Below are 15,470 nucleotides of genomic sequence, written 5' to 3'. Positions count from 1 at the left end.
GGTCATCTTTTTCTTCTTCAACTTTCTCTCTCTCTCTCTTCATTGAGATTGCTGACTTTTTTTTTCCTCTTCTTCTTTTCTTCTTTCTTTGAATGGAAGCAAAGAGGGAAAAAGAATCAAGTTTCTTGTTTTCTTCTTCTTCTTCTTTTTTCCTCTGCGTCTTGGGGGCACGTTTGTATATATTTTGTTTTTTCCCATGTCTGTGGAAGTGCTGGCAAGGAAAGACGTATAGAAGAAGGGAAAGAGAGTCAGTGAAAGAGGAGAAAGGAGAAGGAGGAAGAGGAAGAGGAGGAAGATGCGTATCTAACAGCGGGAGTACATCTCCATGATTGCCACCGCTACTGCGCCAGAGCATGAAAAACTCGGGATTATAGGGACGGGGGACGGGACAAGGATCAGAGAGGCATAGGCATGGCATATACCTTTTTTTTCGTTCCTCTCTCTATCTCTCTCTCTTCTTTTCCCGGTCATGACCACTAGTGTTTGTTCGTTGTTTGTTTACTGCCGTGTGTTTTGTCATCAGCGCGTATATACCGAAGTCCCCTTTTTAATGCATGAGTTTGATACTTTTTTTTCTTCTTTTCTGAAAAAAAAAGAGCGCTAATATTCGTATGTGTCGAGGGGGGGGGGTTCTGTTCGTTGGGCGATTCTCCGTTATCCATAGACGGGTGGAGAAATGGTCTACTGTACCGTCGTCTAGTTACCCATGTATAGAATACACTTTTCTCACGCCTGCTTCTTGCCCATGTCTTTCATTCTCTTCAGTCCCGCCCTCGCATTCGCTACACCCTCGGTGAATCCCAGCTTCTTCGCCAACGACGACGCTTCTTCGTACTGTCTTCTTGCCTCTTCTACTTTTCCCTGCATTTCAAAAAACTCCCCAAGATTGTGCGTTGCTACGGCACATCCCATGTCGCATTCTTCGGTGCGGTCAGAGCCTTTTATTTGTGCCGCTCGCGCGAGGGCTCGCGACGCCCATTGTTGGGCTTGCTCAATCAAAAGTGTGCGGGGGGCGCTGTTCGAGACGGGAAAGTCCGAGGGCGCCGAGGACATTGTGATGGCTGAAGTGGAGTCGGGGGGAGTTTGCTGTGCGAGACAGGTCGAGATGTTGTTCACTAAGTAGGAGTTAGTGGTTGTATGAGGGAGCATGCGATTCGAGACGCACTGAGAACGACGCTGTGGCATGAGCTTGGTGGACATGATTGTAGAGCCTTGAGGAAGAGTGGGGTAGCAAGGTAGTGCGAGTCAAACTGCTCATAATGTGTCCCAAGGGCTGTCTCATGTTAGTATATCCCGTCGCTTTAGACTAGCGACTACGCATACCTTCGAGTGCTCCGCCCATCTCCTCGTCTGTGAGCCATGGCCCCTCGCCATCCTTGACGCCGTCTCTCTCGCGCCGTTGCTGCTCCTTGAGCGCGCTCTCCACTGCCTCGACCAGTCTCTTCTCGCCATTTTCAGGCTCGTTGACATATCTCACGTCATAGAGCTGACCCAGCTTCAGATTAATCTGCACCATGTTCTTCTTGACGCGGCTCCGGTTGCCCGTCGTCCAGTGCTTGTCTGAGAACTCGTCCACCCAGCGCTGGCAGTCGTTGCGCATGATCTCCAGCACATCAATGGCCAGACTGTAGTATCCCGCCTCCTCAAACAGCTGCGCAATCGTGTATTTGACGCCCATGATTTCGTCGCTAAATGGGTCCATCCCCAGCTCGTCAGCCAGCGCGAGAGCTTGTCGGAAGTGCTTGTTGGCTTCGCGAATGTCGAGCCATTTGCCGCGGCTGTAGAAGAGGGCCTTGCGAAGCTTCTTTGCGACGGGTTCGGGGAAGTTGTGATACGGTCTGATGATGATGTTCTTGTAGTACCACGGAATGTAGAAGACACAGATGCCTGAAACGAGGGCGATACTGGCGGGGTTAGCACGTGCATGAGGGGCGGATTGACTCGGCGTACACTCCAATGGCAAAGGGAAACAGTATAGGGCTTCTCTGATACTGCTCACGGAACTGCTCTCGCATCGTGGAGCGATAGCGCCGCCCCAGCGGTTGCTGTGCCTGCCGCCACGGCTTTGCGGGCAGTTTTGTGCATCGCTGGAGGGGCGCTTGCGCCTCGCACCGGGCGAATGCGCTCACGCGGGGGGCGGCCCGTGGAACCGTCCGGCTCAGCATGTTGCGCCAAACAGAGGCAAAAAGGTGTTGTGGAGGGCGAGGAAGTTTGGTGGTGCGAGTGCATGCGGAACGAACTTTTAGTGCCTGCCGCGTGCAGTTCGGCGTAGGGCTGAGGCTAGCCGCATGACGTATTCTACCATGGACGCGCCGCCGTCGCGCCTCCCTCCTCCGCTCTCACTGCCGCAAACAATGTCCTGAGGCACTCCAACATGTGCGGCCGTTATGCTCTCGCTCTGGTGGGTATGCATCATCACGCTTGGCGCCATACGATAACTAACAACCCGTCCAGCGGCCATCGCAGGTCCGTCAGCAGCTCGAGCAGTCGCAGATGCCAGTGGCAGAGGCGCCCGATGACGACGGCAACGTGCGACAAAGCTACAACTTTGCCCCGGGATATCACGGGCTTGTATACCGAGCAGACAGTTCCGAAGACACCCGCGACCACGAGAATACCCGAATAGAAGATGCGGCCGGAGACACCAAGTACAAGTTGCAGTCAATGCAATGGGGTACACTCGCCCATGCTTTTGGCTTGCCGTTTCACTGACGGTATGCGGCAGGTCTTGTGCCTTTCTGGACCAAGCGCAATCCCGACTACGGGTCCAAGATGAAGACGATCAACTGCCGAGACGACTCCCTGGTCGAGGACCGTGGCATGTGGACCACTATGAAGAAGAAGAAGCGCTGCATCGTCGTGGCACAGGGCTTCTACGAGTGGCTGAAGAAAAATGGGAGCAAAGAGAAGATACCCCACTTTACCAAGCGCAAGGATGGTCAGCTCATGTGCTTTGCTGGACTCTGGGACTGTGTTCAGTTTGAAGGTCTGTCCTATTGTCTGATCATATGGGATTTGTGTCGCAATCTGGACATACTGATGGTCGCTAGACTCCAACGAGAAACTCTTTACTTACACAATCATCACCACCGAGTCAACGAAGCAGCTCAACTTTCTGCACGATCGAATGCCTGTCATTCTCGAGAATGGATCAGATGAAATCCGGAAGTGGCTTGACCCAACCCGTACCGAGTGGAACAGCGAGTTGCAGTCGCTCCTTAAACCATACCAAGGCGAAATCGAGTGCTACCCCGTCAGCAAAGACGTTGGCAAGGTCGGCAACAACTCACCCTCGTTCCTTGTACCAATCAACAGCGCAGCGAACAAGAACAATATTGCCAACTTCTTTGGTAACCAACGAGCGGCGGCGACCAAAATAGAGCATGACATGAAGGAGTTTGCAGACGATAAGGGTGGCATCAAGGTCGAACACGACGTTGATGAGACTCGTGCAACAACATACCGAGTGGAAGGTACCGAAGATAACGCCCCATTGCCTGTACCAGTCATGCCTGGCCCGCAGCCCGGGGACGAGTCCAAAAACATCAAACGAGAGCGCAACGATGATATCAGCGGTGGTACAGCCGAGACGGAGCGCCCGAACAAACGCAGTAAGCCTACATTATCGGCCTCTCCGGCCAAGAGCCCTGCAAAGACGACATCGACACGTGCAAAGAAGCAAGGTACGAGAAGCGCCACAAGTAACGGCAGTGCTGCAAAGACAGCCAAGTCGGATGGCTCGCGAAAGATTACCGCCTTTTTCAGCAACAAGTAAGCGCCGTCTTCCAAAAATCCTGCAATGCCTCTGCGCTCGAATTCAGGTCCGTTTTGCAGACAGGATATCTGGCGGTGAAGGTCCCGGAAGACCTCCTGCTGGGTCGGCTATATCGTACCGAGTATAGCCTAGGGCGGGATTGGCGGCGCAGGTACATGACTGCGCGGAGAAGGGCTTTTAGAGATTGGCATAGTAAGCAGGGAAAAGAAAGACAGGAAACAGGGGATCATCCTCCATGGACACACAGATAAACGCAGGCGACGTGTGTAGATCATCCACGTTGGATAGGCAGCAGCACCGTGTGTTGCCCCGCACTAACAGCGGGGAGAGCGAGCGGCCCTCCATCTAACCTAGCGCCCGCCGGTTGATGAAAACACCACCGGTCCCGGCCGTTTCTGAGGCCTCCAACATTTTGCGCGGCCCACTCTGCAGCGCACCTCTGATGTAGCCACCCCTGCATGGCTCCGGCGAATGCGAAACTGGCCCAATTGGAATAATCTGCGCCTTCTGGACTTGGCCATCTCAGATCCCGCCATACACGCGGTACCGCCTTTACATACCGTGCCATGTCATCTGCTCTTCTCTGCTCACTACCCTTCGCTATCCGTCAAAATTCTGGGCGTATCGAGCCCTGACAATCTGCCCCGCTGCCATCATGGCCTCCAAGATGGCTGATCTCATGGACCTGGTGGCCCAAAACCAGCCCAAGTTCCAGACGCATCAAGCGCTTCTTGTCATTGGTCTACAGAATGACTTTGTGCTGCCAGACGGACGGCTTCCCGTCGCCACCAGAACTGGCTTTCTTGACCGTATCCATACGCTGGTTCCGAAGTTCCGCGACCTTACCGGCAATGTTATATGGGTCCAGACGCTCTACGAGGCAGATCGCATAGCCACTGGAGCGGATACGGGTGAAGGGGACGCGCTTGTTGTTGGTGGCTTGATCGACGGCGACGAGAGCGGCGCAGAGGCTGGCGACGACGATCTGGGAAAAGAGGCGGCTTCATTACCCGCGCAATCAAAATCGTCAAAACACAAGCAACGCGCCCTTGACCTGTTGAAACGCGTGTCGGCGCGGAGAAAGACTCTACCAAAAGAGGTGGCTAAAGCTTCGGTCGAAGAGGACGACGAACTGTTTCTGCTGAAGACCGAAAGGCGTGCGCCAGCATGCGTACCTAAGACCCACGGCGCCGAGTTCATTGATGTCGTTGCTCGGCAGATGGAATTGCCCGCAGATGTCATAACGCGAACCACCAACTACTCGGCATTTCAAGGCACAAACCTGCTCATGACATTACGTGCACGGCTTGTTACTGAACTCTTCATTTGCGGATGCATTACAAACGTCTCTGTACTGGCCACTGTCATCGATGCCGCTCGACACGGAATCAGAATATACGTTGTAGAAGACTGTCTCGGTTACCGCAAGGAAAACCGGCATGAGTTGGCGTTGAAGCGTATGGAGGACTTTTTTGATGCATACCTAGTGAACAGCGAGGAGATTCTCGAAAGAGAACCACCGGAAATATTGCAGAAGCCACCGACAGCCGCGAACAGTGCCAAGAGCGACGCCAAACAGAGCGAAAAGACCATTGAGGCTTTGATGGGCAAAATGTCGTTGGGCGAAGACGGCAATGCAAAGAATACATCGCGCCCAGACGAGAAGCCGAGCGCTGAGCGTAATGCAGAGCCCACTGACAAAGAATTCGCCGATATGCTGGTCAAGGGTGCAACGGTGCCGGGTGCAGAAGAAGAGAAGCCCAAGCTCGTCAAAACCAAGATCAGAATGAGATCTGGAAAGACTAAGAAGAAGAAAAAGAAAGATAAGGAAGGGGGGCAGTTAAACAGTGACACTCCAGATGCCACTGATGAGGCTAGCACAGCGGCAAACCAAGACGCAGACGACTTGGCCCCGCCAAATATAGAGCGCCCCACGCCTACCAAAATCCCTCTGGAGTCTCAGCAGACTGCGCAGATTGCTAAAGCGGGGAGTGTTGCAGACTTGCGTGAAAAGGAAACTAAACAGCGTGCGTTGAAGAATGTAGCATCTGCGCCGACCATGTCAGCAAAAGGCGGAGAAGAGAAGGAGAAGAACAGATTGTCAGGGTTTTCAGACCGAGTGCGTCTTTCGTTATCTAGAGCGCCAAAATCCGAGCTTGGGTCTGATTCAAAAAGGCGGTCAACAAGTTCCTTGAAGGCATCTTCGACCATCTCAAAACAAGAAGAAAAGGAAACTGAACAGCAAGTAGAAAATCGACAGCCAGCCCCCGAGGCACTGTCTGAACAGCTACAAGAAGAAAAGAAGACGCCACCTGACGAAGATGCACATCCTCCTGCCCCGAGTAAGCCTTCCAAGTTACAATCGCTCGCCAACCTGCCTGTCCTTGGACCTTGTGATCACATTGGAGAAGGTGACTCGCGCATCATATATGATTTCTTCCCAGGCGATCTCCGTCACCCGTCTGACCGGTCTCAGCCACTCAAGGACCTCATTTTTGCACAACTATACAACGAAGTAAGATGGCAGAAGATGTTACATCAGCAAGGCGAAGTGCCGCGTCTTGTGTGCTGTCAAGGTACATTTGGAGACGACGGATCCATGCCGATATATCGCCATCCAGCAGATCAAACGCTGCCGCTTCTACACTTCTCACCCAAACTGCAGGTCATACGGAAACAGGCCGAAAAGCTCGTGGGACATCCGTTGAACCATGTCTTGATTCAACTCTACCGGTCGGGAAACGATTTTATATCTGAGCATTCAGACAAGACTCTTGATATTGTAAAAGGCTCTTCGATCGTCAATGTGAGCTTCGGAGCACAGCGGACTATGCGTCTTCGTAGGAAGAAACCGCAGCACAAGCAAGAAAACACTCTAGTGGAAGATGGAAGCACCACTGTGCGTGAGACTCAGCGCGTGGCTTTGCTACACAACTCCATGTTCGTTCTTGGACTCAAATCAAACGAAAAGTGGCTCCACTCTATCCAGCCAGACAAGCGTATCGCCGCCGAACGCAGCGAAGCTGAAAGAAGCCACAGTGGCATCCGCATCAGCCTGACATTCCGCTATATTGGCACATTTCTCGACGCAAAGGGCAACACGATATGGGGTCAAGGCGCAACGTCACAAGAGCAGCGCGACGCAGCAGACGTCATCAATGGAGACGAGGAAGAAGCAAAACGCATGATTACAGCATTTAGTCGCGAGAACCACAACCCAGATTTCAACTGGGATGAATGGTACGGCAATGGCTTTGATGTCCTCCACCTACAGGCACCACCTCCTGACCTTCCTCTTCTCTTTGCCTCCAACAACGCCATTGAAACCCGCCAAGTCCAGATTGCACTCGCAGAATGCAAGATTCCATATTCACTCATAGAAGCACCGAGTATAGATCCAGCATTCGAACGAAATCGTCACGCCACCTTTCGAGATGCAGACACAAATCATACAGAGATACACACATCGACTTCTATCCTACTGTACCTAGACCGCTACCACCACCTCGACACCTCACCCTTCTCACATCCTGTGACGGCCTCGGCATACCCAATCATGCTTCTCGGAGCGGACGTACTGGCATCATGGCTCGCTCGCTTAACAACACCTGGCTCCGAAGAGGACTTGCAGTGTCGTGTTCAGCGCCTAGAAGAGGATCTTGAGATGCATGGTGGTCCATTTATAGCTGGTAACAGATTCAGCATCGCGGATTGCTTTGCCTGGCCGATCATCGATGTCCTGGTGCGGGAGTGGGATGTGTGGAGTGAGGAGGCGTTTCCGCAATTGGACAAGTGGTACAGGGGGTGTTGGAAAAAGAAGGCGTCTGTTAAGAAGGCGAGAGAGAAGCTTGGGGAGGTAGTTGGGAAAACTGAGAGTGAAAGCAAGGCGTAGCTGTGATGGTCTTTTTTGTCCTTTTCGGTATACTCTAGCATCATCTCAAGTGGTTAGGGGCAGATACATGCATGGATGTACATGTCATGGTGCTTTCGAGTTTTTGCCGAGTTTTCGTCTACCGTACACACAAAATGCGCAATCTTTTCTCTATTCCCTCGTTTTCGTAGTCGTATCGTTGATGCCCTTTGTGTCGTACATTCAGGGAATTTACTTTCCCCATCTTAGCCATATCGTTGAGCGAAGAGGACATTGCCAACCATAGTTTTCTCAGTCATCCAAAAGGAAATCAGATCCAATGATTTGATCCAAAAATTAACGCCCGGATGCCAATCAACGTGTGTTTTCTTCCCATGTAGCTCATAGTCTCCTGTCGCAAAGGACAAGTCAACCCATGGACGAACATGACTCGAATCAAAGCCATTACTTAACCCTTTTTTCCATGCAGCTGAACAAGGCACGCGCAGAATAGACGCAAATCTCTCAACATCCAATCTCCAGCCCATCTACTTTGGTTGGGCTCAAGCCCAGGCCGCGCGGTATTAGAGGGAAAAGCCCATACGTACAATGCGCCCAGCGCGCGCGACGTCAAATCTCCGATAATTTCTCACGACCTTGTTTCTTTTCTTCTTCCTGCGCTCCAATCTGCTAGCAAAATCTGGTACTTCAATGCATCAGGAGGCTGGTGGTGTTGTCTTTTTTTTTTGATTCGGATCGTCGGCGAGGGTTTGCTTTTTGTGGTAGGGCGAATGCAAGGTTTTTCGTGTGCTAAGTACTGGCGGAGAGAAGGCGGTGCATGTGGATATTGCTTGAGGAATCGGGCCTGAATGTGGTTAAGAGGTCGTTGGCGTAAGAATATACACGGAGAGATGCTTTGGTGAGCCTTTTGATCATGCAAATACTGGAGACCGTAGTCGTTTTGTCGTCTTTCTTGCGCTCTCGTGACCTTTAGTACTGAAAAAAAAGCATTCGTGTGCCATGCGATAATCGGTAAGCGGCAAGTCAACTAAGTTATCGACTGGTTTACCTGTGTTATTTTTTTCATAAAAGGAGAAGCTTTCATCGTCGTCGATGCGCTTTAAGGAGGGGGATCTGCAAAACGCCTAGATTACAGGGACATGATAAGCAAAGAACTACTGACTTCTTCTTCGTCTGTGCATATCCGGCCGTTCCATGTTTTAATGTGTAAATAGTTGCGAAATTGGCTGTTGAAGTGGAGAACCGCTGATGGATACTTGTATGGGTATTGCACGATGCTGCCGCTAACCATATGGAAAGTTGAGTTTAGTGATGCTTGTGTAGACTGAAATGCTTTTCTCTCGAATTTTTGAAGTTTTTGGATATTCGTACTGTTAAATAGGGTTTGCTATGTATTGGTGGTGTCGTGCAACAGCGACTTTGGCCATATGAAACCTAACCAATCGAGGTTGCAGCCAGGAATTTCATGGCGAATATCATACTTGTATGGCAAGCAATTTAAGCCTTCCATTACCTGGGAAAGAAATGACATTGAGATTCGAGTCATAATCTAATCATAATTGAGCACAGGATTCCTAAAGGCGCCAAATTTGATATTAAAAACGTCAGCTCCAAAACGGAGCAAAGTCTTCCATCTGGCTGAGCACGCGCTGCCGGGCTTCAGCGTCGGGACCGGTGCGAGGAACACTATTTTGCACGTCAGCCACTGGATTACGAAATGTCACTTGGCTGTCATCGACACATGAAGCCTAACCCACCCCTGTCTTCAATTCTGAGGCGAATTATCCGTCGAGTGCCATAACAATGGATACACTGGATTTTGGAAGATGACAGACTGAAAAGTGGGGCGTGGAGAAAATGGCTGAGAATGGGTTGGAACGTACTTTATCTCACGCGATTGGCCCGTGGCAAGATCGAGGAGGTAGCCAATGATTGGTATGTCCTTCTGGATGATTGGAGAGGCTTTGAGGGACTGGATATCGCATCTGATGTTGCTTTCTACTTCTCCCGGTGACCACGCGCAACCTGATTCGTTAGATTAGAAACCCATGAGCATTATGTATGCACATACCCGTATGCTGAACAACGACAATCATTTCAATTTTGGTCGACTGCCCAGTTTCCTGTATGCTGGAAATAGCTCCTTCGGTCCGGCCGCCGGCAGTCTTGATCACGCGAGTCGTGTTGCTGGTGAGATTGAAATGGCAGGCCGGGTCCACCCGAGGGTCAGGCTCGCTGCACGCGACTAAGAATTGTTATCACAGCGTTTCAGCTGTTGTGCTTGCTTGAAGACAGCGAGATGACTCACTGACGACAAGCGTTCCAGAGTTTGACATGGCTTGCTGGTAGATCCGGGGTATATCTTTTGGTTGAGATGTGAATGCTGATGACTTTGAATATCTTGATGACGGGGCGATTATATCAAGACAAAAACCTGCATAATCTTCAGCACGACCGAACCCAACTTCAGCATCGTTTTCACCCACCGAGAGAAGATTGTTGGATAAAATGATTCTTCGTGGGATGAGGCGCCTTTTTCTTGAGTTTCTGGCCTGCAGTAATTCCTTTATCCGTTCAGCATTTGCTAGGCTTGATCACACGTGCCTAGACGATTCAAACCCCACCCAAAGACGGGGAATGTCTAGCAAGCCTCGTTGCATGATAGGATGCAGAGAGAAAAAATCTGCATGAGGATAGAAAAAGGTAGGTTTTATCACAAGAGAGTATTTCTGCGTTGGGTCAGTAGCAAATTAGTAGACTAGACCATACCCCATTGTAGCAAAGGTGGGTACTGGCGATCGGCCGATGCATTAGTGCCAGAGCTGATATGCCCTAATAATAGCCGTCGTACTTGGCGCAGCTGGACAACGAACCTGAGAATGTTGCACGAGCAATGTTTGACTTTCGTCAGATGCGATGGCTTATCCAATGGCGCGCAATGACCAAATTGATTGGTCGAATCTCCTATGACGCACAGTATAATGACAGGCTCGGGGCCGAGCAGTTCGGTCCAGCGTGAAGGAAGCACTATGGAAGACATTGGCGATGCAGCCACCAACGCCATAGCAGCTTTTCAGATCGGTATACCAGAAAACCAAGACGATTTACAGATGGGCGTATAGCTTATTCTGCCTAGTCAGGCACAGCTCGTGTACGGTAGCCAACTGAGCCTAATTGCACACATTTCGCATGGCGACCACAATGGGTGTACAAAAAAGCCGAGTTGTTTCCACAAGCTATGCAGGCAAGTGTAGCGACCCAGAGTTTGGCCCGGAAGTCATGCTGGACAAGCTGTTGCATAGCGAAGCCTGTCAGAATCGAAATGGATACATCCAGTGGCGTATGGCACGACTACGTCACCCTCCCACGACGCAGTATTGTGATAGGAATTGGCTGAAGTGGGGGGTGCATGACGAGAGCTCGGCCAAGGGTTTGGTGTATACGTGTGCTTCCTCCGTCGTGTGCAAAGGTCGTGCGATAGAATACAAAGGCCCGAGAGCGGATGGATTACTGATCATTCGGTAAGACGGGTGCCACAGGTTGACTTGCGGAGACTGCGTGTCGTCTGCATGCCGTCCTGCCGGTCTCTGCACGAAGGCGGCCCGCTGGCTGCAAGAGGAAAGGCACGAACCGGGTAGGCCGAACTGTAGCTACGTAAGCTGAAATGTCGCTTAATAACTCGCTGCGATTCGATCTGCCCAAGAAGATGGACGTTGGCGTTTGTGGGCCACGATACTTATTCGCCGCGGCAGTGCGGGGTGTTTTGTGCTTGTGATTAGAAAACGGGCACGGCTCGTCGGCATCGTTGCCAATCAGCGTTGTGCAATATCCAAGCACATGAAAACAACATCGGCAACTCGACACTTGCAACGGCACGAGTGATGGGACTGCTTGTTTTTCGGCAACATGGTGACATAGAGCGTGCTAGCAACCTCAGCTCCATGTCGGCATGTAGAGGACAAGTCAGATGCAAGCCACGGCACACCTGGCCAGGTGACTTGCAGGAAGCACCTTGCATAACTTGCATCGGCTTAGGCGCGTGTAAATGACCATAAAAGTAGAGAGGCTTGGAATATTAAACATTAAATTATAGTAAACACTTTCTATATTTACATGGTCGTTACTAAGGCTCCGGTCCTCAAATACGCTCTTTGCAGAACAAAGACAAAACATCGAGACTCATGCCTTGCCACCATGATCCTTCCCAGAGCGCTCCACACCCTGCCTCTCGCTAGCCGTGGTGTCTCCGATGCACACGTGATATTGGGGCGGCTGTGAGCGTCGGCCCCTGGTCCTCGATAGGGTTGGAAGCGGAATCGTTATGTATAAAGCGGGGGCTTCTTCTAGCTTGGCTCGATATGGTGGCGGGGCCTCGCCGTTGCGATCCAGGCCTTCTTCCTGGAGTACAAAAGGCATATGGCTGGCAGCATATCTCCCATGCATGAAAATTCGAGGGTGGGACCATGCTTGCATATCCCTTGCCAGTGCTTCCTCTTCCGCCTGACGCCGCAGCTCTCTTTTCCTCGCCGTTCGACGGTAGAAAGACCACGCAGCATAGCCAGCTAGTATGAAGAGCGCGGCCATGAGTACGAAGTAATATTTGAGAATTCTGATGGCTTCTGGCGTGTTGCCCTCGAACTGCTCGTTATCTTCCATGGCCACAACAAAGGGGAATCAAGCTCTCCGCTGGTGAATGATGGAGTCTTCGCAGACCAGAGTATCAGAAATCACACGAGGATGCGAACTTTCGTGTAAGTGTATGTGACTATGAGGACACGCCAACGGCTTTGGATACGCGGATACGGTTGCCTATGGCGGTTCAGAAGGTAGACAAAGGAAGGGATGTCGATTAAAGAAATAAATATTTTGACGAGTCACATGGGTGTGGGGACATTGCGCTCAAGTTGATGCCAGACCGGAGACAGGAGAAAGTCTTTATTACTGTTCATGCATTACCATATCCTTCTGCGATAGCTGGATGCCGAATAAGCAAGTACCGGGCGATAGATGGTGCTGGTTAGAAGGGGGAGGCATGAGCACTCAATAGCGCCCCGAGTACCTTGAAGCATGACGATAGACAGTACCAGTGGTCGGTGCCTCTGAGAGTGACGAGGAAAGGCCGGCGCTGGGGTCGTGATGCCTGGCCTCTGCGGAGCCTTGGCGCACTTGCGTGGTAGGGCGCCAAGCCATCGCGCCTAGCCGCTCCGGCCCTTGGACTGCAGCTGGCACCGTGTTGTCCAGTCTACCTACTCACCTGCCCTCGCCCCTGTAGACGTCCTCAACATCACCCTTACAATGGTCAAGGCCATCAGAGGTATCGCCTGTGCCTATTGTTTGTTTTCGCCGCGCTAAATCCCCCAGGAACGCTCGTCAAGTGCGACGCATCCATCAAAGCCATGCTGGTCGACATTGACAGCAAAAACAACAACGAATACATTATCGAGGAACTCGACGAGGAGCACATACTGGTCAAGGAAACCAAGATCAACGAGCTCAAGTCGCGTCTGAACCAGGTGCGCATCACGCTGCAAGACGGCAGGCCTTTGGCTGACACTCACAGATGATGAGAGAACGCTTAAAGGAACCAGAGAGCTCCGACTCTGAATAGAGCTGCTGCACCAGATGCTGCCCGAAATGCGTCTTCCCCACACCGCGACCGTCGACCCAACGTCTACCGTTTACCATCTGTCTCCATCGGTGAGCGTCATAACGCTCAGGCCATCGTCTAGTTCTGAGGCGCACCCTCTTGAGCGCCAATCCACTTGGGCCTGTTCTGGGTGAACAACTCGGCATCGGTCTTGAAGTTATCTAGGATGCTCGTGTCGTCGAGCGTTCCCGCCTGTTTAGAAATCAGCAAGGCCAGGCCAATGGTACCTTGGGACATGCCTTGATGATGCGCTGGCCAGCAAAGCTTGGACTTTGTCGCCACATGGTCGAGCCGCAATCACCACTGCCCAACGTTAGAAACTGCTCCGAACATCGTCGGGGCCCCATACCAAAAGAACGAGGTTATTTCTTTTCCACTGTCCGCTGTCTTTTTGTATTGCTTTGGGGTTCCCTGGGTGATCTTGAACTTGTCCTCGCTGTACATGGCGTTGCTGGAATAGGTTGACCCAGAGATTTTGCGGCAGTCGAAACAGTGGCAGAGAACCTGCACTTACTGTCAGCCTTGACTAGCCTTGTCTGGTCTGCCTCTTACGCTGGCCTCGGCTTTCCCCTGCACTTCATAGCGGATATTTCCGCACAGGCATCCTCCGGCAGGCATTGTGGTGGACTGTGGTGCTTGTTGTGGATGTTTTGGGTTGGATCACAAGAAGGAGTCTGCAGGTTTAGGTTTTGGGATCGTCGCCGTCACGTAACCCAGGGCTTTATACTTGTGCCTCTACCCCGCCGTCCGGACTGCCGAATCGACTGAAAGCGCGCCTTATGCCAGTTTCCCCACCACTAGTCCTAGCGTCAAACACGCCTTCCAGACTCTCTCTTTCCACCTGTTCGGGTCGATGGATGTACAAGCATCGGATCAGCGGGATCCAGGTGTGACTGCTGACAAAAATGGGGTTCCACCCACTGTGCGGAGCACCGTTCCCTCTCGCTTGTTGAGTCCTGCATAGGGCGCGGTTGACGCGCTGGCTGCTTGCTAAGAAGGGACGCATTATGTATTGGCCAGTGAGCAGTGCACATATTGCTTGAATCGAATGAACATCGCTATGACGTACAAGACAAGGCCAGAGCGGGGCTTCCCAATGCGGTTACTGTGAAAATGGAACACGTGAAGTCGAGACAATTTGGCGTTGGCGCGTGTCTACCCCTTCACCACCGACTCCGCGCTCCGCCATTATGTGATGGGTCTTGGACACTTGTACAAGCGCTGGTCATACACGACACAGCCTTGAGTATTCCTTGTCCAATCTGTGTCAAGAACATACTCTTGTCTACAATTTAACCGACATGGCGGCGAGCACATCTAATGTCTGGACGCAGATGAACTATATCCCTCCGCGCGGACAATGCAACCACAAACCTTCGCTGCTCGCTGCTAGATGCCCTTGCCTGCGTTTCATGTTGCACCCGCTCAAGGTAAGCATTGCCGCTGACCTCAGGCTTAGGCTTAGGCGACGGTGGATTCTGCATTTACTGACGCAGATGCAGTCATCGTCCTCGTATGAATGCGACGGATGTGGCCACCACGCCTCGTTTCACAGCATGGAGAACAAAGCAGAGGACGAGATTCGCAAACGCTGGGAAACAGAGGAAAAGGAACGGGCCGAGCGGAGCGACGAGGCACGGCAACGACCGAAGAAGCGCATGCGCGCCATCGAATACAACCGGGACGACGACGACACGGAGCTTAACCGGGCAATCAGTGAGCTGATGCAGGGAGCAAAACCAAAGCCCAAGGCCAGTGTTACCACTAGAAAGAAGCCTGCCAAGGTCGCCGGAGCGAGAGCTAAACAAAAGGCTAGCGAAATTACAGACGATGATACGGTCGTGGAGCTGGATTGAGTATCGTACGGGGTGATGGCACGGCGTTCTGGCTATGATTCTGACATTGCGATTTGATACCCACATAAAAAGTTGCGCTTGTTGTAAGAATCGTGTAGAGTATGCAGGAGCAGGAGCATAATCTGTAGCACTCTCACTCTTCCTTTGATACTCAATAATGCTGGGGTAGCGTGGGGGTCGCCTTCCACGTCCGTCATGATGCCAAGGCCCAGCTCCTACGCGCATCTCATCTTGCGCCGCGTCCTTGTCCCTCCTTCGCCCCACCTCGACTTCTCGCAGCCTCCCACACAGCATGTTGACCCGGGATTCACTTCTTGCATA

At 51.8% G+C, this 15,470-nt stretch overlaps 8 protein-coding genes across 8 annotated transcripts; 4 read left to right on the top strand and 4 right to left on the bottom strand.

Moving 5' to 3' along the window:
- Positions 1-629: 629 nt before the first annotated feature.
- SETTUDRAFT_162281 (uncharacterized protein) lies at positions 630-2,189 on the bottom strand. The gene is made up of 4 exons (XM_008022559.1): positions 1,951-2,189; positions 1,324-1,904; positions 1,166-1,273; positions 630-1,115 (listed from the first exon to the last, which is right to left on the bottom strand). Exons 1-4 carry the CDS (start codon positions 2,163-2,165, stop codon positions 727-729), a joined length of 1,293 nt encoding a protein of 430 aa, XP_008020750.1. The 5' UTR covers positions 2,166-2,189; the 3' UTR covers positions 630-726.
- Positions 2,190-2,374: 185 nt separating this feature from the next.
- SETTUDRAFT_30142 (uncharacterized protein) lies at positions 2,375-3,775 on the top strand (the record flags this gene model as incomplete). Its single annotated transcript, XM_008022005.1, has 4 exons — positions 2,375-2,401; positions 2,455-2,674; positions 2,726-2,986; positions 3,051-3,775. The coding sequence occupies 4 exons, from the start codon at positions 2,375-2,377 to the stop codon at positions 3,773-3,775; spliced, it is 1,233 nt and encodes a 410-aa protein (XP_008020196.1).
- Positions 3,776-4,430: 655 nt separating this feature from the next.
- SETTUDRAFT_30141 (uncharacterized protein) lies at positions 4,431-7,667 on the top strand (the record flags this gene model as incomplete). Its single annotated transcript, XM_008022004.1, has 1 exon — positions 4,431-7,667. One exon carries the CDS (start codon positions 4,431-4,433, stop codon positions 7,665-7,667), a length of 3,237 nt encoding a protein of 1,078 aa, XP_008020195.1.
- Positions 7,668-9,170: 1,503 nt separating this feature from the next.
- SETTUDRAFT_40627 (uncharacterized protein) lies at positions 9,171-9,982 on the bottom strand (the record flags this gene model as incomplete). The annotated part of the gene is made up of 4 exons (XM_008022090.1): positions 9,171-9,332; positions 9,530-9,671; positions 9,718-9,891; positions 9,955-9,982. The coding sequence occupies 4 exons, from the start codon at positions 9,980-9,982 to the stop codon at positions 9,251-9,253; spliced, it is 426 nt and encodes a 141-aa protein (XP_008020281.1). The 3' UTR covers positions 9,171-9,250.
- A 1,843-nt stretch (positions 9,983-11,825) lies between these two features.
- On the bottom strand, positions 11,826-12,302 carry SETTUDRAFT_18290 (uncharacterized protein; the record flags this gene model as incomplete). Its single annotated transcript, XM_008021879.1, has 1 exon — positions 11,826-12,302. One exon carries the CDS (start codon positions 12,300-12,302, stop codon positions 11,826-11,828), a length of 477 nt encoding a protein of 158 aa, XP_008020070.1.
- Positions 12,303-12,941: 639 nt separating this feature from the next.
- Positions 12,942-13,254, top strand: SETTUDRAFT_152681 (uncharacterized protein; the record flags this gene model as incomplete). Its single annotated transcript, XM_008022558.1, has 3 exons — positions 12,942-12,960; positions 13,008-13,159; positions 13,207-13,254. The coding sequence occupies 3 exons, from the start codon at positions 12,942-12,944 to the stop codon at positions 13,252-13,254; spliced, it is 219 nt and encodes a 72-aa protein (XP_008020749.1).
- A 117-nt stretch (positions 13,255-13,371) lies between these two features.
- SETTUDRAFT_85448 (uncharacterized protein) lies at positions 13,372-13,911 on the bottom strand (the record flags this gene model as incomplete). Its single annotated transcript, XM_008022213.1, has 4 exons — positions 13,372-13,485; positions 13,521-13,596; positions 13,643-13,797; positions 13,846-13,911. The coding sequence occupies 4 exons, from the start codon at positions 13,909-13,911 to the stop codon at positions 13,372-13,374; spliced, it is 411 nt and encodes a 136-aa protein (XP_008020404.1).
- Positions 13,912-14,594: 683 nt separating this feature from the next.
- SETTUDRAFT_113485 (uncharacterized protein) lies at positions 14,595-15,207 on the top strand (the record flags this gene model as incomplete). Its single annotated transcript, XM_008022557.1, has 2 exons — positions 14,595-14,723; positions 14,796-15,207. The coding sequence occupies 2 exons, from the start codon at positions 14,595-14,597 to the stop codon at positions 15,147-15,149; spliced, it is 483 nt and encodes a 160-aa protein (XP_008020748.1). The 3' UTR covers positions 15,150-15,207.
- Between the last annotated feature and the right edge of the window lie 263 nt (positions 15,208-15,470).

This window comes from Exserohilum turcica (genome assembly GCF_000359705.1).
Source record: "Exserohilum turcica Et28A unplaced genomic scaffold SETTUscaffold_1, whole genome shotgun sequence".
In the NCBI taxonomy this organism is placed as follows: Eukaryota; Fungi; Ascomycota; class Dothideomycetes; order Pleosporales; family Pleosporaceae; genus Exserohilum; species Exserohilum turcicum.
This window is presented reverse-complemented; position numbering and strand designations above follow the sequence as displayed.